Source organism: Homarus americanus, unplaced genomic scaffold (assembly GCF_018991925.1).
Source record: "Homarus americanus isolate GMGI-L3 unplaced genomic scaffold, GMGI_Hamer_2.0 scaffold4658, whole genome shotgun sequence".
NCBI classification, from domain to species: domain Eukaryota; kingdom Metazoa; phylum Arthropoda; class Malacostraca; order Decapoda; family Nephropidae; genus Homarus; species Homarus americanus.
The window spans coordinates 67,573-88,778 of NW_024717782.1; the positions used below are offsets into that span (position 1 = coordinate 67,573).

General features: G+C 47.2%; 1 protein-coding gene across 3 annotated transcripts in view; it reads right to left on the reverse strand.

The window, feature by feature from the left end:
- LOC121859020 (poly(rC)-binding protein 3-like) overlaps window positions 1-21,206 on the reverse strand; it is a 113,188-nt gene that overhangs the window by 35,154 nt on the left and 56,828 nt on the right. For all 3 annotated transcript variants that reach the window (XM_042355684.1, XM_042355683.1, XM_042355682.1), the window contains exon 3: window positions 10,562-10,618. In XM_042355684.1, coding sequence (XP_042211618.1) covers window positions 10,562-10,618 — 57 coding nt within the window. The remainder of the gene's footprint in view (window positions 1-10,561; window positions 10,619-21,206) is intronic.

A 21,206-nucleotide genomic window follows, 5' to 3' on the forward strand; every position in this document is an offset into this window, starting at 1 on the left:
GAGGCCCTCCGGCATGATCACCAGAGTCCTGTTACAACACCCTGACCTGACCTGACCTGACCTGACCTGATCCAATATTACCTTGCCTAACAAGACCTGAGAACATAAGAACTCCATCCACCCTATGTTCGAAGCCATCCAGCGTGTTCCAGTTAATGATGATGTTTGGTAACTTGTTCCACTCATCCACTACTCTATTTTCAAACCAATGTTTACCTATCTCGCGCCTAAATCTAAATTTGTCTAATTTAAAACTATTGCTGAGTTCGCTCCTGGTTGGATAGTTTGAGTACCTTTGTTATATGACTTTTGTTTAGCCCTGACTTCCATTTATACACCTCTATCATATCGCCCCTCACTCTACGTCTCTCGAGGGAGTGCAAATTAAGATGCTTTAACCTGTCTCTGTACTCAAGGTTCCTAATGCCCGGGATTAGTCTTGTCATTCTCCTCTGAATTCTTTCTAGGGATTCTATATCCATTCTGTAGTACGGTGACCAGAACTGAACCGTGTAATCCAAGTAAGGTCTCACAAGAGCAAGATATAGTTTTAGGATAACCTCGCTAGTCTTGTAACTAACACTCCTTTGTGTGAACCCAAGTACTTTGTTCACCTTGTTTCGAGCAAATACACATTGTTGACTTGGTTTATGATTCCTATTTATCATTACTCTTAAATCATTCTCAGTCGGATTTCTCTATAACAACGTTGTTCATCTGATACCTGGTTTCTCTGTTTACATCTCCTAGACCTAACCTAACCTGACCTGGTCTAACCTGACCTGGTCTAACCTAACCTGACCTTCCTGTTACAATCTCACACACTCGTACTCGACCTTCACACCTCACCTCTCACACCTCACACTACACTCTCTCAGTACACAAACTATCACCGCCTTACCCCCCCCCTACAACAAGTGAAGGGGGGGACATGGTATTTCAGTAACAAGACTTGATACATGATACTAATACCACTTTGTGTGTGTGTGTGTGTGTGTGTGTGTGTGCAGGATCTCGTCCTAACAACAGTACACATCACCAGAAAACCCGACACCTCCCACCTCCCCTCACACACCTGAATACCAACAAGCACTCCCCCACCCCACACACACCTGTACAATACTCCAGCTACCTCCCTACCACCACACACACCTGTACACACACACCTGTACAATACCCCCAGCCCCCCCCACACCTGTACAACACCCCCACACACCTGTACAATACCCCATCTACCACCCCCACCCCCTTCCAGGACTAATACTACGCCTTACTGTCAGCTGGCGCCAATGTAAACAAACAAATCATTTACGTCTCCATCACAACCCCCCACCCCCCACCCCCTTGTGTCAACTCTGACCTAACTGAATGGTAGTCTTGACGGTATTTAGGCGCCATTTTTAATATTTTTTTAAGCGTCTCCCCACCCCCTTCCTGCTCTAACTGGTGCTAAGTGAAGGTATCTAGTTAAGGTAGAGTCTTGACAATTCTTATGGTACTTTTATTCTTGTAATTTTGACCCACAGAAGTTCATTAATATCTATCGTTACATTTAATTAATTAGACATGAACTAAAACACAAAATATACTTACAAAATTAATTAGACACTGTGGTTAAGTTGTAATTAGTTTAGATTATATACAGTAACAATTTAATACCATTTCCTCTCATATGAATTATCGTAAATCAATCTACCGTCAACTCGTAATATTTAATACAATAATAACACCCAAGTTATTTTTAGGAAGTTATCATTCAAATATAGTGTTAAGTAATTTATCAATAAACTTGTATATAAACCAACTAACCTCCATATATCTACTTCCTGTCTCTTAACTAATTTATTTGTGATCTTAATCTCACATAACTTATCTTGTAGACACTTAACAGGTCTAGGCAGCTATCAAACAGGGAGGTACTACCGCCTGAGAAGAGATTGGAAGCATAATGTGTTGTCAATAGTAAGAGAAACTATTGAGATCCTACAATTGTGTGTAAATGAGGCAGAAATTCAGATCATCAACCTGGGACTTGGTCACATATAGCAGCTGGGTCTACCATTACACAACACATTATGCTTCCAATATCTTCCCTGGCGGTAGTACCTCCCTGTTTGGTAGCTGCCTACTACCTTGAGTCAATAGCAGTAACTTGTACAACACATGACAACTTCTTATACCCTTGAGAGGACTATACTCCACTCCTCTACCTCATACTAATACTCCTTCTCTCATCTCCCTCACTCTCTCTCGCCTTCCTTCCTTCCCTCACCACGTATTTTCACCTCCATTCTTCCTTCTCTCCTTCCTTCCGCCCCTCCATCTTCCTCCATCCCAAGGGCCATAACTGTGTACCACAACGCCACAACAAAGTCCAAGGGGCCATAACTGTGTACCACAACGCCACAACAAAGTCCAAGGGGCCATAACTGTGTACCACAACGCCACAACAAAGTCCAAGAGGCCATAACTGTGTACCACAACGCCACAACAAAGTCCAAGGGGCCATAACTGTGTACCACAACGCCACAACAATGTCCAAGGGGCCATAACTGTGTACCACAACACCTGACAAAGTCCAGGTCCATAACTGTGTACCACAACAAGCAACAAAGTCCAAGGCCATAACTGTGTACCACAACACCCACAACATACAACAAAAGTCAAGGAATTACTTTCAGCTTTCTGTACAAACAAAGTCAAGGGCCATAACTGTGTACCACAACATACAACAAAGTCCAAGGGGCCATAACTGTGTACCACAAAGCCACAACAAAAGTCAAGGGGCCATAACTGTGTACCACAACGCCACAACAAAGTCCAAGGGGCCATAACTGTGCACCACAACGCCACAACAAAGTCCAAGGGGCCATAACTGTGCACCACAACGCCACAACAAAGTCCAAGGGGCCATAACTGTGCACCACAACGCCACACAACATTCATTATCAAACTGGTGTCAGATCTTGTTGTAATATATCAACACATCAAGTTTGGTTAAAATACTTTGTTATTTGTTCAAGTTTTCGTGTGGACAACTACTGGACGGACGGACGGACGGACGGACGGACGGACATCCTTCCTAGGGCAAGTAAGGGCAACTAAGAGGAATGGTTGTAGGGGAGAGGTGAGGGGCAAGGAAAATAGGGGAGAGGAAGAGGTGAGGGGCAAGGGGAGAAGGGAAGAGGGAAAGGGGTGAAGGGCAAGGGAAGGGGTGAAGTGAGAGTGGAGAGGATAAAGGGGTGAGGGGAGAGGGTAAATGAAGTAGGTGATGGGGAAGACCACTAAGGTAAGTTAGGTGAGGGGAGGTGAGGGGTAGTTGATGGGGAGGACGACAGGTGCAGGCGTGGTGGGTGAGATACGAGGGGACAAAAAGAGGGTAACAAAATGGAAATGTGGAGGTTGTGGTAAATTGGAGGGAGGGGGGATGGGGGTAGGAGGGATGGGGGAGGGAGGGATGGAGAAGGAGGGGGGATGGGGGAAGGAGGAAGGGGATGGAGGAGGGAGGATGGAGGAGGGATGGAGGAAGGGAGGGAGGATGGAGGAAGGAGGGAGGGAGGGAAGGAGGGATGGAGGAAGGGAGGGGGGGATGAGGGGAGGGAGGGAGGGATGGGGAGAGGAGGGGAGGTTACCAGTGATTGTTGTTCATACATACCACAAGCACACACAATACCTACATAAATATACACACACTATGTACACAAGACACATGTACGCAAAATATACACATACACACACAGGTACAACCATCATATCGCCAACAACAATATAAGTTTATGATATCTGTATAAAAGTTGAAATAATGGTTTAAATCAGACCGCCATATCGATCCTAATTACAAACTAACTTCAGCTAATATGTGTGTTGCCGAAATATTAAAACAAAAACTATACCAATCCTTTACTACAAGTATTAGAAAAGGATATATTGTCACCTCGCCTAACCTAACCTCGAGTTGTTGTTTGAGTACTAGCGAAAAAAAAAAACACCTACTCGGTAATTCAAATATGACCAGACGGATTTTCTACAACCCCTATTATATAAATTTACGTTATGATATTATTATTAATTATTAAAAAAAAAATTCTAAGCATAAAATACGTTAAACTTCTGTCTATTTGATTATTTATTTACTATTTTTTTCAGACGTAAGAGTTGGCTTGTAAACGCTTCCCTCCCCCAAGATGGCGGCGGCTGTTGACACTCCGAGTATAGTAAATTTTCCTTCCCTCTAAACCCACTTAATTCTTCCTAAATACTCTACTTCTCCTCCCCACAGTTGCTGATACTACTACTACTACTACTACTATTTTCTACCATAACATACAATAACTTAACACTAAAACCAAACTTAGATCAATAAAGTAACCATGCAGGGTGTCTTCTGTTAATTTCAGCAATTCTCTCCGCATGCCTAAACCATCTCAGTCTGCCTCAACGTAAGACTTCAATAAACCCAATACCCAGCCGCTCTCTTACCTCTGAACAGGGATTCTTATCCTTCACTGTCATATTACACATTCACCTCACCATTATCATTACAGCTCACGCAAGTCTACTTACGTCACCCTACCCATGTTTCACTCTTATAACCGGTAGTATGCAGCTACCAAACAGGGAGGTACTACCGCCAGGGAAGATATTGGAAGCATAATGTGTTGTCTAATGGTAGACCCTGCTGCTATATGTGACCAAGTCCCAGGTTGATGATCTGACTTTCTGCCTCATTTACACACAATTGCAGGATCTCAATTGTTTCTCTTACCTTGACAACAATGTGTTCTTAAACCAAGTCAACAATGTGTATTTGCTCGAAACAAGGCTAACAAAGTACTTGGGTTCATACAAAGGAGTGTTAGTTACAAGACTAGCGAGGTTATCATAAAACTATATCTTGCCCTTGTGAGACCTCACTTGGATTATACGGTTCAGTTCTGATCACCGTACTACAGAATGGATATAGAATCCCTAGAAAGAATTCAGAGGAGAATGACAAGACTAATCCCGGGCATTAGGAACCTTGAGTACAGAGACAGGTTAAAGCATCTTAATCTGCACTCCCTCGAGAGACGTAGAGAGAGGGGCGACATGATAGAGGTGTATAAATGGAAGGCAGGGCTAAACAAAGGTGACATAACAAAGGTACTCAAACTATCCAACCAGGAGGGAACTAGTAACAATGGTTTTAAATTAGACAAATTTAGATATAGGCGCGAGATAGGTAAACATTGGTTTGGAAATAGAGTAGTGGATGAGTGGAACAAGTTACCAAACATCATCATTAACTGGAACACGCTGGATAGCTTCAAACATAGGGTGGATGAGCGATAGGGGTTGGGTGTAAACGGGACTGCCCAGTATGGACCAATAGTTACTGCTTCCTCCAGTCTTAAGTTCATACATACATATATAGTTTCTCACTTTTTTCTTATTAAATTATAGCATTATTATTAATATTTAAATTAATATTATAATTTTTAATTTCACTAATTATTATTATTATATTTTCGTCCCCCAGCCACGATGAGGGTCAGTGAGCCTTTGCCCGGGTGCCCCCTCCCCCCCAAAAAATATAATAAATAAATAAAAAAATCTCACTTCTCACACCGCCCACTGCCAACACCTTTCTCACACACACCACCACAGGTCCCTCACCCACACCACCACAGGTCCCTCACCCACACCACCACAGGTCCCTCACCCACACCACCACAGGTCCCTCACCCACACCACCACAGGTCCCTCACCCCCACCACCACAGGTCCCTCACCCACACCACCACAGGTCCCTCACCCACACCTCTACACAGCACATTTATTAAGTAATGTTTATAAAACCTGATCCACAACAAAAACCTATTTCAACAAACACAATGAACCGTTATTCATTATACATCTCACTCTACACCCACTAATACCACAAGTCAAAAACAACCAGAACAGAAAAACTCCCCCACAATACATGAAGCGTGTCCCTGAGTCGACCATTTGTGATCTGCCCCCCTAAAAATGAGTATTGTTAAAGGCTTCTTATTATCGTCGCTGTATGAAACACTGCCACAACCTGTTGACAAAATAATTATTGTCTGTGTGATGAATGGTGATGGAAAACTAACATACACACAAACAGAGACACGCACAAACAGAGACACGCACATACAGACACGAAGACGCGCATACAGACACACGCACAAACAGACACACGGAGACACGCACATACAGACACACGGAAACACGCACAAACAGACACGCGGAGACGCACATACAGACACGCGGACACGCACATACACACATGGAGACACGCACATGGACACACGGAGAAACGCACATACACACGGACACGCACATACAGACACACGGAACACACATGCAGAAACACACACACATAGACACACACACATACAGACACACGGAACACACACATCGACACAAGGAGACACATCAGACACAGGAAACACACACACAGAAACGCGCACATACAGACACACGGAGACACGCACATAAGCACGGGAACACACAAACAGACACACAGAGACACGCACATACAGACGAGAACGCACAGACAGACACACGGAACACACGAAACAGACACAGAGCACGCACATACAGACACACGGAGACACACATAAAGACACACGGAGACACACATAGACACACGGAGACACGCACATACACACACACACACATACACACACGAGACATGCACATACACACAGACATGCCCACACAGACACACACATACACACAGAACACGCACATACACACGAGACACGCATACAGACACACGGAGACACGGACATACAGACAGGAGACACACACACGGAGACACGCATACAGACACACGGAGACACACATACAGACACACGGAGACACACATACAGACACACATACGGAACACGCACATACAGACCACATGCAGACACACAGGCGCACATCAGACACAGGGAGACACACATCAGACACACGGAAACACACACACACGGGAGACGCGCACACTACAGACACACGGAGACACACATGAACCGAGACACGCACATAACAGACACACGCACAGACACACGGAAACACGCACATACAGACGGAACACACAGAGACACGCACATAGACACAGAAACACGCACGAACCGCATAGACACACGGAGACACGCACATACAGACACACGGAGACACGCACATACAGAGACACAGGAGACACACATACACACAAAACACACACATACACAGAACATACAGACACGGAGACACGCACATACAGACACACGCACATACAAGACACACGGAGACACGCACATACAGACACACGGAGACACACACACAGACAATATCAAAATGAATAACAAGACAACGACTAAAGCTAACCTAACCAAGACATGTTAACCCTTACCTTACCGCTAAACATTCATGCCTCCTCACTCTGTACACACGTCACCAGTCAAGTCAGGTCAGGCGGACAAGACGAATAAACGGATCGAGATTAATGGAATGAATAACTGTAATCTACCTGACCTGACCTGACCTGTGTACTACAAGTGTTAGGACTGTGGTACACACCTGACCTGTTACTACTGGTGTTAGGACTGTGGTACACCGCCTGTGTACTACAGATTGGGACTGTGGTACACCTGACCTGTGTACTACTGGTGTTGGACTGTGGTACACCTGACCTGTGTACTGCAATTGTTGGACTGTGGCCTTGACCTGTGTACTACAAGTGTTGGGACTGTGGTACACCTGACCTGTGTACTACAAGTGTTAGGACTGTGGTACACCTGACCTGTGTACTACTGGTGTTAGGACTGTGGTACACCTGACCTGTGTACTACTGGTGTTAGGACTGTGGTACACCTGACCTGTGTACTACTGGTGTTGGGACTGTACACCTGACCTGTGTACTACTGGTGTTAGGACTGTGGTACCTGACCTGTGTACTACGTGTTGGACTGTGGGTACACCTGACCTGTGTACTACTGGTGTTGGGACTGTGACTAACACCTGTGTACTACAAGTGTTAGGACTGTGGTACACCTGACCTGTGTACTACAAGTGTTAGGACTGTGCACGACCTGTGTACTACTGGTGTTAGGACTGTGGTACACCTGACCTGTGTACTACAAGTGTTAGGACTGTGTACAACTGACCTAACCTGTGTACTACAGGTGTGGGACTGTGGTACACCTGACCTGTGTACTACTGATGTGGGACTGTGGTACTGACTGAACTGTGTACTACAAGTGTTAGGACTGTGGCACACCTGACCTGTGTACCAAGTGTTAGGACTGTGTACACCTGACCTGTGTACTACTGGTGTTGGACTGTGGTACACTGACCCTGACCTGTGTAGTGTGGGACTGTGGTACACCTGACCTGTGTACAGAGTGTTGGGACTGTGGTACACCTGACCTGTGTACTACAAGTGTTAGGACTGTGGTACTGACCTGTGTACTAAGTGTTAGGACTGTGGTACACCTGACCTGTGTACTACGGTGTTAGGACTGTGGTATACCTGACCTGTGTACTGCAAGTGTTCGGGCCTGTGGTATACCTGACCTGACCTGTGTACTACAGTGTGGGACTGTGGTACACCTGACCTGACCTGTGTACTACAAGTGTGGGACTGTGGTACACCCGACCTGTGCTACAAGTGTTGGACTGTGCATCACCTGACCTGTGTACTACTGGTGTTGGACTGTGGTACACCTGACCTGTGTACTACTGGTGTGGGACTGTGGTACACCTGACCTGTGTACTACTGGTGTGGGACTGTGGTACACCTGACCTGTGTACTACTGGTGTTAGGACTGTGGTACACCTGACCTGTGTACTACTGGTGGGACTGTGGTGCAACACCTGACCTGTGTACTACAAGTGTTGGACTGTCACACCTGACCTGTGTACTACTGGTGTTAGGACTGTGGTACACCTGACCTGTGTACTACTGGTGTTAGGACTGTGGTACATCTGACCTGTGTACTACTGGTGTTAGGACTGTGGCACCTGACCTGTGTACACTGGTGTTAGGACTGTGGTACACCTGACCTGTGTACTACTGGTGTTAGGACTGTGGTACACCTGACCTGTGTACTACTGGTTTAGGACTGTGGTACACCTGACCTGTGTGCTACAAGTGTTGGGACTGGCACACCTGACCTGTGTGCTACAAGTGTTAGGACTGTGGTACACCTGACCTGTGTACTACTGGTGTTGGGACTGTGGTACACCTGACCTGTGTACTACTGTGTTAGGACTGTGGTACACCTGACCTGTGTGGGACTGTACCTGACCTGACCAAGTGTGGGACTGTGGTACACCTGACCTGTGTTACTGAGTGTTAGGACTGTGGTACACCTGACCTGTGTACTACAAGTGTTTAGGACTGTGGTACACCTGACCTGTGTACTACTGGTGTTGGACTGTGGTACCTGCTGCAGACCTGTGTACTACAAGTGTTGGGACTGTGGTACACCTGACCTTTACTACAAGTGTTGGGACTGTGGTACACCTGACCTGTACTACAGAGTGTGGGACTGTGGTACACCTGACCTGTGTACTGCTACAAGTGTTAGGACTGTGGTACACCTGACCTGTGTACTACAGTGTTGGGACTGTGGTACACCTGACCTGTGTCTACTGAGTGTTAGGACTGTGGTATACCTGACCTGTGTACTACAAGTGTTAGGACTGTGGTACACCTGACCTGTGTACTACAAGTGTTAGGACTGTGATATACCTGACCTGACCTGTGTCACACAAGTGTTAGGACTGTGGTACACCTGACCTGTGTACTACAAGTGTTAGGACTGGTACATCTGACCTGTGTACACTGCAAGTGTTGGGCTGTGGTATACCTGCAAACCTGTGTACTACAAGTGTTAGGACACACCTGACATGTGTACTACAAGTGTTAGGACTGTGGCTCCTGACCGTTGTGTATTACAAGTGTTAGGACTTGGTACACCTGACCTGTGTACCAAAGTGTTGGGACTGTGGTACACGACCTGTGTACTACTGGTGTTAGGACTGTGCTACACATGTGCTACAAGTGTTAGGACTGTGGTACACCTGACCTGTGTACTAAGTGTTAGGACTGTGATACCACTGTGCCATGTACCTGAGTGTTGGGACTGTGGTACACCTGACCTGTATACAAGTGTTAGGACTGTGGTACACCTGACCTGTGTACTACAAGTGTTAGGACTGTGGTACACCTGACCTGTGACTGCAGTGTTAGGACTGTGGTACATACCCCTGACCTGTGTATTACAAGTGTTAGGACTGTGCACAGCCAGCTGACCTGTTTTTACCAGGACTGCACCTCCCCTAACCTGAGCTTCTGGGACTGTGGCACACCTGACCTACCGCACTACTAGGACTGTGGCACACCTGACCTGGTCTACTAGGACTGTGGCACACCTGACCTGTGTACTACTAGGACTGTGGCACACCTGACCTGTGTACTACTAGGACTGTGGCACACCTGACCTGTGTACTACTAGGACTGTGGCACACCTGACCTGTGTACTACTAGGACTGTGTTGACCATACACGTGTTGAGAGATACTTACCTCTTCTCTGAATCTCTTAACAATTTCTCCCTTCTTGCCGATAATGCTGCCCACTTCCTGTAAACAAAGAGAAGAGACATGACTTAGTAACGAGACAAGGAGATACACACACACACACACGTCCAACTGAGGGGTTCATTAAGTAAAGTTGGCCAGTATGGATAACAGCCATGTAATATAATGTACACTCGCACCAAAAAGTATCGGTGCAGGGTGAGATCGACGACTTCCGAAACGATACGTATACACTGTGATATGTCGGGAAGGTTGGTAAGTGTATCCTCATAACCCCTCCACTAGGTGTTGCCATAATCAGTGTGTTGTTTCTCTTTTCGGATTGTTGCTTTGTGTCGACTGAATGATGAGCGAGGTTCGGTCTCGGTGAACGTGGGGTATAAAACAGAGGCAATATGGCAGCAGAGATCCACATGCCAGACGACATAGAAACCTCAGAGGAACACGAGGCTATTACCCTTCATAACGAGGGTTCGGCGTCACAGATATTAGCCGGCGGGTTGGTGTCCAGGAACACCGCTGCACGATGGATTGGCGATACCTCGAAACTGGTGCTACAGACGACAGGTCTCGGAGCGGCCGTCCACGCTGCACCACCCTCAGGACGACCAGGTTGAGTGGTTTATTTGGTAGCATAAATTAATGTAGCAATATTCACAAGTATCACAAATAATTTTGTTAACAGAGCTCCTCATATTTCATACCGTCTATTTATCACTTCCCGACCTTATTTATAACGGTTTGTTTCACTTGACCAGGGCTGCCAACACACGGCTGGAACAACTCGCCTTTCCCCATACCTATCGTCACTGGTCTCAAATTGTTCACACTACGGTATGCACCGATACTTTTTGTTGCGAGTGTACATCCTTGGCCAAAATATCTATTGTCTAAGTATTAATATTTCTTGTAACACTTACTATATTTACAGTACCTGCTTTTATTGTACCATCAAAACCGTTTTATCGGAAATTATCATGTAAATAGATAAGTAATTACCATTACAATAAACACAATTGCCAACTAGTCATAATCCTGACAGCTCTGTCCTCTTGTTCAACCTTATTACTATACAACCCAGGTTGTACTGCTCCCCCATTATACTTATGTTTTTCAATTCCACTGTAATTTATGTATATACTTATAATATAAATAAAAATAAACAAAAAATAAAATAAAATAAAATTAATAAATATTAAAGTGATAACCGTGGTAACATTATGAGATGTTCTTATCACCACCATGCTATTGTACTATTCCAGATGTTACTAAATGTTACATAATACTTCCTTGAGATAAATGTATAGTATATATCAGGTGCCTCAAAGAGAGCTCAGGTTCTCAACTGGCTCAGCCATGTTAATATTGTTATTATTATCCACTCTGTATCTGTGTTTTTATGGCTAAATAAACTGTTTCGTTTCAATTCAATTCAAGTAAATGCATGTGAAGTTTTTTATTTATTTTTTTTGAGGTCATATATAGGGTGGGGAGGGAAGGTGAGACAGGAGGGAGGGAAGGTGAGACAGGGAGGGAGGAAGGTGAGACAGGAAGGGGGGTCGTGACTTTTAGGTGGGGGTCGTCCGCTAAGCTTCGTCAGTATTCTAGAGGTTAGACACAATACATACAAGTATACAAAACATCAGCTGTCTTTATACATACATACATACATACATACATACATACATATACTTCGGCCGAGGCAAAAAAAACGGTAAAAATAGAGGTTTGCAATGAGGCGTTCCAACCTGTGGCGGAAGGACAGACCCCTCCCCACTAGTAGATACATACGTGTGTCATTTCCAGATACGTGTCTTTATTACAGTAGCTGTGCCATAGTGGACGGACAGACAAACACTCAATTTCTGTATTTTTTTTTGTCTCCCTATATCACCTGTTACCTGGCTGCCTCTCTCTCCTCCATCGTCCTCACATAACATTTACTCTCTCTGTTGCTCCTCTCTCGCTCTCTTCTGCAACCCACCCCTCGTCTTCCTCCTCCACTTGCCTCCTCTCCCCCACCTCCTCTTGCTCCACCTCCCCTCTCACTCCCTCACCTTCTCTTGCTCCACCTCCCCTCCATCCTTCTCTTGCTCCACCTCCCTCCCCACCCCTCCTCTTGCTGCACCTCCCTCCCTCACCTTCTCTTGCTCCACCTCCCCTCTCACCTCCTCTTGCTCCACCTCCTCCCCTCACCTCCTCTTGCTCCATCTCCTCCCACCTCCTCTTGCCCCACCTCCCTCCCCACCTCCTCCTCTTGCTCACCTCCCCTCCCCCACCTCCTCTTGCCCCACCTCCCTCCCCACCTCCTTGCTCCACCTCCTCCCCACCTCCTCTTGCTCCCTCCCCTCCCCCCACCTCCTCTTGCTCCACCTCCCCTCCTCACCTCCTCTTGCTCCACCTCCCCTCCCCACCTCCTCTTGCTCCACCTCCCCTCCCTCACCTCCTCTTGCTCCACCTCCCCTCCCTCACCTCCTCTTGCTCCACCTCCCCTCCCTCACCTTCTGCTCCACCTCCCCTCCCTCACCTCCTCTTGCTCCACCTCCCCTCCCTCACCTCCTCTTGCTCCACCTCCCTCCCCTCCCCTCCTCTTGCTCCACCTACCCTCCCCACCTCCTCTTTTCACCTCCCTCCCCACCTCTCTTGCTGCACCTCCCCTCCCTCACCTCCTCTTGCTCCCTCCCCTCCCCACCCCTCCTGCTCCACCTCCCTCCCTCACCTCCTCTTGCTCCCCCTCCTCTTGCTCCCTCCCCTCCCCACCTCCTTTGCTCCACCTCCCTCCCCACCTCCTCTTGCTCCACCTCCTCACCTCCCGTCTCACCAGCCTTTCAGGAGGAGACAAGCCCCCGCCCTCACTAGCCCCTCACCCCAACAAAAGACAACCTACCCGGTACTATTACACAGATGCAACACTCTACCTCTCCCAATATATCCGGTGGTGGTGTTGTTGTTCTCTCTCTCCTTTCTCACTTCCCTTAACCTCTCCCAATATATCCGGGTGGTGTTGTTGTTGTTCTCTCTCTCTCCTTTCTCACTTCCATAACCTCTCCCAATATATCCGGGTGTTGTTGTTGCTCTCTCTCTCTCTCTCTCTGTATCTCTAATCTTTCTATCTATATATCTTATCTATCTTTCTTACCCTCTATCTCTCTATATTTCAACCACTGTCTGTGTCTGTCTGTCTGTCTGTCTGTATCTGTCTATTTCCTATCCCTGTCACCCACCGTCACTTATCCCCGTCAGAAGCTCAGGTCCTCCTCCAATAACAAGGGTTCAGGTGTATGTACAGTGGAAGCTTTACTCACACACACACACTATATCCTCCCCACCCCAAGCTTCCCCCATTATATCCTCCCCTCCTCGCATTCTCCGCAAACCTCACCCTCTCTTTTCTCTCCCCACATACACCTCAAACCCTCGTCACTTCCTCCCCTCTCTTCCCTCCACCAAGCCTCGCCATCTCCCTTCCTCCCCAAATACACCCCAAGTCTTCCCACTATATCCTCCCCGTCCTCAACTCTGCCCACAAGCCTCGCCATCTTCTCTCCCCACATACACCCCAAACCCTGGTCACTTTCTCCCACAGGCCTAGTCACCTCCTCCCCTAGTCTCTCCCCTCCCTCCCCCAGCGGTGTCATTACCTCCACACAATCTATCACCCCGTCACCCAAATCCCTCCCCCATTTTATCTCTCTCAAGACGCCCCTCCCACACTTGTCTTCAATTTCCCTCCTGCCGACACTACTAGTGGGGGCTAGAGGGGAGGTGTGGTGGAAGACGGTGTGTGGATATTGGTGGGTGGATAGACGGTATGGGGAGGGTGGGAGATGGTGTGTGGGTATTGAATTGAAACAGTTTATTTAGTTCGAAAAATACAGATACAGAGTGGATAATAATAACCATATTAACATGGCTGAGCCGGTTGAGAACCTGAGCTCTCTTGTAGGTACCTGATAATTATATACTATACATTTATCTCGAGGTTTAGGCCGTATTCAAGAACAGTCATGGGGTGTACGACGCCATTTACGATGACCTTCTTGCCCTGATCTTGTTTCAGGAATACCACATTTTTGAAGCTCTGGAGAGATCTCGAAGTTTCGATATTTTGAGTACAGAACTAGCTAATAATTCCCACCAGGAAACTTTCAGACTCTTCCAAAGCTTCGAAGAGTGCAGAGTTCCATGTGTTAAAGGCGATATTGCTGAAAAAAGATCAGGGCAAGAAGGTCATCGTAAATGGCGTCGTACACCCCATAACCGTTCTGGAATAGTACACATAGCATGGTGGCAGTAAGAACATATCAGAATGCTACCACGGTATAGGGGAGGGCGTAGTGTGGAACAAGTGTAGCGTGGCATGGGACAGCGTGACGTGGGCATGGCGTGAAACATGGGTGACGTGGGCATGGCATGAGACATGGGTGGCGTGGGATAAGGGCAGCGTGGAACACAGGAATAGCGTGGTGCAGGGGTTGCTTGGCGTGGGACTGGTAGTGTGGCCCAGCGTTGAGAATTATTTAAGTACTTTTGAATAATAAAAAAAAAATTACCCTTCTTTAGTGTGTGTGTGTGTGTCTGTATGTGTGTGCGTTTACCAGAGCGCGTCACGACTCCTTTTGGGACCTCCCCCATGCTCTGTAAGGTGAAGCGCAGAAGCGTTTACAGCGCCCAACAGGGAAGCATGCTAAGTTCATGCTTGCCTTTATGTCTCAAGAGTTAAGGGCGTAGAAGCCTGAAGAGTCAATGGTTTATGTCATCAACAACTTTCCCTGAATACGAATTCGCAACTTTCGATTTACACCAGGTACCTGCATTGCTGCTAGGTGAACAGTGACCAATGAGGGCTAGGAAGCATGTCCAAACAACTTTTCCACTGGCCCGGGAATCGAACCCATGATATCTAGCTTGCAGGGCAAGAGCGGTACCGCTCTACCACCTGCGCCCCTCACGATTCCTTATTTAGTCAATATTTGGGTGAATTAGGTAAACACATACACAAACCCTTCACTAATCACCCCCATACATACACACACACACATAAACACGCCCATACACACATAAACACACACGTGCACAGGAGGTACTCACCCCGACCGACACACACACACACACAAAACCCTTTCTTAAACAAACACGACTGACAGATCACTTACTTAATGTACATAAACAAGCGGACAGTTCATTTTACACACACACACACACACACACACACACACACACACACACACACACGTATCGTAAGTGTCTACATAAACCATGAACTTGGCGGCTCAAAATGTCGTGACAAGTGTACGGAGAGACTACCGCAACTGATTGAGGGGCCTCTCTAACCTCAAGGTGGGGGGAGGAGAAATGGATGCCTATAATCTGTTATTACGATAAAGTCGGACACGATCCATCCTGAACGATTACCCCCCACAAGAAACGCTTGAAAATGACAATAAACATCTTTTTTTTTTAACCAAAAAATAAAGTGTTGGGACAGGTGAAGAAGACACGTGTAGCAGTCGTAATATTAACAACCAACGGCCAGAGATCGGTGGTACGGTGTGATGGTAGGTGGTCGTGGGAGGGTAGGTGGTCGTGGTGGGTGGTAGTGGTCATGGTGAGTGGTAGTAGTGGGGATAGTGGTAGTAGTGGGGATAGTGGTAGTGAGTGGTTATGTGCGGTGTTATGAGTGTGTGTTAAACTGTTGGTGGTGCTAAATGACTCGAGTTACAACACTATACCATAAAAACTTCCACACAGTGTTAGTACAGACAGACAGACAGACAGACAGACAGACCTTGAGACATATGGTACAAGTCATTCTAGAGGAGCTTACAATATATACTATAGGTTGGGTTAGGTTAGGTTAGGTGGCACTCTGACTCTCCTATGTGGCACCATCACAGCTATGCCAAGTGTCCAAACCTGTGGCACTTGGATCGTGTGTGTGTGTGTGTGTGTGTGTGTGTGTGTGTGTGTGTGTGTGTGTGTGTGTGTGTGTGTGTGTGTGTGTGTTTGTTTTTCCCTTCTACTATGTATTCTACTCTTTCAACTCTCCCTTTCTGTCTAAAGTTGTATGTGATATTAAGAAATGTGATAACTGCCAATGAGAACAACACTCGTATCAATTTGTGTGGATTCCGTCCCATGTTGGAATCAGGTATCATGACCGTGCTGATAGACTGTGTGGGGTGTGAGAAAAGAAAATGTTGACCGTGACCTTGGCCTGTCTAATGCTGTAATTAAAAACATTCAAGTCAGAATCATGAACTCTGATCTAGACGAACTGAGAAATGCTGAGAGACCTGACAGTTGTAGCGTTAGTAAATATGACAAATTTTGTGACGAGAGGTACTGGTATGGCCAGCATAAGGACAGAACCAGACAATGTGATGTAGTCGTGGCCAGAATTAGGCTAGGATACGAACATCTGGCAAGTTAGTAACGCTGTACCCATACCGGAACACTCAGCATGTAAACTTTGTGATAAACCTTTAAAGCATACACTTGAACACTATATTATTGAATGTGACACTGTCAAAGACTTCAGGCCACCTGACTTATTATATCATGAACTTTGTAATTACTAAATTGAATCGAGGGTGCTTGGGGACATTCTTGCTGTTTATCCCAAATTTGCTGCTGGCCCACACTGATTAGTCTTCAATTAGAATATGACGTCCAATGTATATGAACCTCTGTCCTGCATGACAGTGAACAGTGACATCACCCACGTGACTTCCCTATATATACTGTTAATGAATATGATGTATTTCTTTGTGTATGAACCTCTGTCCTGCACGACAGTGAACAGTGACATCACCCACGTGACTGACCTATATATACTGTTAATGAATATGATGTATTTCTTTGTGTATGAACCTCTGTCCTGCATGGCAGTGAACAGTGACATCACCCACATATGACTGACCTATATATATACTGTGGCAGTGAGAAGTGATACCACCCTCAGTGTCAAGACCTGATTGAATTTCAATAAATTTGTTAAACTAAATTAACTCCCTTTCTCTTCCACTCCCTTCACCCCTTTCTCCAACCTCCCTCATTCTCACCCTTCCTCTCTCCTCATTGCCTCACCTCCCTCCTTTTTTAACTCTTCGTCACCACCCCACACTCTTCCTTCCTCCCCTTGTCTCATGTTGCCGGGTCTTCCTCTCCTCTTGTGATCCGCTTCTCCACCCCTGCCCTCCTCGGAATCAGAGAGAGAGAGAGAGAGAGAGAGAGAGAGAGAGAGAGAGAGAAGGAAAAAGACTATGAAAGGAAAGAGGGAGGTGAGGTAAGGAATATTTCAATAGCCCCATCTCTCCCTTCAAGTCTCTTCCCCAGCCCCTCACCTCTGTTTCATCCTCCCTCCTCTCCACCCTCACCTCCCTCCAAAAGCAAGAGGGGGCCTGGAGACTCGAAAGGGGGCTGAGGGGTTGAGAGAGGGGTCGGAGGTTGAGAGAGGGGCTGGAGGGGGTTAAGAGGGTCGGAGGGTGGCTGGAAGGGTGAAAGGGGTCGGAGGGGTGGGTGGGGGGTGGTGGGGCTGGAGGGGGCTGGAAGGGTTGAGAGGTGGGGTTGGAGGTCGGGTGAGGGTCGAGGTCGAAGGCCCTGACAGAACTCCCGTAAGATAAAATCCTAATTTCAACAGTTCTTTGGGTCGATATTACACAAGAGCGAAGAGTGGCCAGGTCGACAGCCTTCGATTTCGTGGCAGTGTCGTTGTACAGGGTGTGTCAAAAGACGTGCACCATACTGTACTGACGATGCACGACCTTGAGACACCCTGATATGCGTGCACGACCTATGAGACACCCCGTATATGCGTGCACGACCCATGACACCCCATATGCGTGCACGACCTATGAGACACCCTGTATATGCGTGCACGACCTATGAGACACCTTATATGGTGACAGAGACCCTTATGCGTGCACTATGAACACCCCTGTATATGCGTGCACGACCTATGACACCCTGTATATGCGTGCACGACCCATGAGACACCCCGTATATGTGCACGACCTATGAGACACCTCTGTATATGTATAGCGCATCGATTAACACAAAATATCATGATAGGAGAGAGAGAGAGAGGGGGGGAGAGAGAGGGGCTGACTTTGTAACACGAGGCTAAAAATACTGCTCCAAGTGAGAGGAGGGAGGGGAGGGTAGAAGGAAGAGAGGGGTGAGGTAAGAAGAGGAGGGGGGAGTAAGTTGGAGGTAGATGAGGAAGAAGGGAGGAGAATGAGGGAGGTGGAGAGGGAACGAGGTGGTGGAGGAGGAGGAGATGGAGAAGAAAGAGAAGGGGGAGATGGAGAGGGAAGGAGGAGGATGATGGAGGAGGACGAAGGGGAGATGGAGAGGGAAGGAAGTGGAGGAGGAGGATGGAGAGAGGAAGGAAGGGAGGAGGAGGAGGAGGAGGAGGAGGATGGAGAGGGGGAGGAGGAGGAGGAGCCGACCATTGTGGTGGCATATCTCACATTTCTGTCAGGTGGAGGCAGCCAGCAGGGACCGGCAGACACACACACCTCACTCTCCCTCACCACCCATCTCCTCCACGCTTCCTCACCCATCTCCCCACCCTCCATCCACACACTCCACCCCCACATTCTCACCCTCCCTCCCTCCCCTCCACTCTCACCCCTCCCTCCACTCCCTCCCTCCTCCCTCCCCTCCACTCTCACCCCTCCTCCCTCCACTCACCCCTCCCTCCCACTACATTAACTAACCCTACAGTATTTGTTCTTCCCCGCAAGAACTTCATCAACTAATGAATATTCTCAACATGAACCTCTGATAACGTTGTGTGTGTGTGTGTGTGTGTGTGTGTGATACTCCCTCCTCCTCCCTCACAATCTTGCTACATCAACTAACATCCAATAATAATTTTACCTCAGCTGCGAAATCAATTCAAAAAAAAAATAAACACTAAGCCAACAAGTACTTTATACACACAAACATCAACAGCATCCTCATCATCATCGTCTACATCATCATCATCGTCTACATCATCATCATCGTCTACATCAAACTAGTCATGACACTCACTCCTCCCAAGAGGCGACATGAAACAGCTGATTACTGTCAACACACACCAGCTGTTTGTTAGGTAAAGGTGTGTCTGCCGTGACGTCACTACACACACCTGATGATGACTCGCTAATTGAAACCTCCTTCGGGTATTACCGTGTGAAAATGTAAGTCATACCTAATCACACCTGTCGACCCGGAATATACTCTATACATGCTTCAGCCTTCAGGTGTGTACTTGAACTATACACCTGAACTCGTGATTGCGACAGAATAACAGAGAGAGAGAGAGAGAGAGAGAGAGAGAGAGAGAGAGAGAGAGAGAGAGATATTATACATAACGACCATTACTACTACTACTACCCCTGTACGACCTAATAATAAAGAGGGTCGTGTAGTAACCTAAAAATACCCTACGACCACAAACGTTCACCTATGACGACTTCTGAAGGTTCGAAAGATGTTTAGGATTCACTTAAAACTGTTTGGCTTAATGGTTACGACACGGTGGTAGTGGTAGGTGGTGGTAGGTGGTGGGTGGTAGTGGTGGTAGAGGTAGGTGGTGGTAGTGGTAGGTGGTGGGTAGTGGTAGTAGTAGTGGTAGGTGGTGGTGGTAGTAGTGGTGGGTGGTAGTGGTAGGTGGTGGTGGTAGTGGTAGGTGGTGGTGAGTGGTAGGTGGTGGTAGTGGTAGGTAGTGGTAGGTGGTATTGGTAGGTGGTGGTAGGTAGTGGTAGGTGGTGGTAGGTAATGGTGGTGTTAGGTAGTGGCTGGTAGTGGTACTAGATAATGGTAGGTGACAGTGGTTGTTAGGTAGATAGTGGTAGTAGGTAGGAAGCAAGGTAGGTGAAGGAGAAGGGGGCTCAGGTGCCAGGGAGGGGGGAGAGATTCAGGTGGTCATGTGGTCACCTAACACAACTTCTGACAGCGAGGATGACGTGTGACATATGATCAACAGCCTAAGCCGGAGGGGGGTGCCTGGTGAGGGGGAGGGGGGTGCTTGGTGAGGGGGAGAGGGGGGGTTGGAGGGGTGGAGTGAAGCCTCTTATAGCAGGCAGTGAGGAAGCCCTACTTCACCCACACCTACCACCACTCTCCTACCACCACTCGCCTACCACCACTCACCTACCACCACTCTCCTACCACTCTACCACCACCCACGTACAACCACTACTAGCGATCTTCCAACACTACCAGCCACAACAACAATCACCACTACCACCATCCCTAACTCCTCTTCCTCACTACAGACAACAGCAGCCCTTTCATCTACCACAACTACCACCCTCTTACGGCGACACTATACTCGACCACCTTCACTTCCTCAACTGTATAGTCAGGTGCACATTACACCTGGGTGGACTGGCGGTGTTACGGCAGCGAAAAGACCTCATAACCGGACACTAACTCATTCTACCTTATAACCGGACACTAACTCATTCTTCCTCATAACCGGACACTAACTCATTCTACCTCATAACCGGACACTAACTCATTCTACCTCATAACCGGACACTAACTCATTCTACCTCATAACCGGACACTAACTCATTCTTCCTCATAACCGGACACTAACTCATTCTTCCTCATAACCGGACACTAACTCATT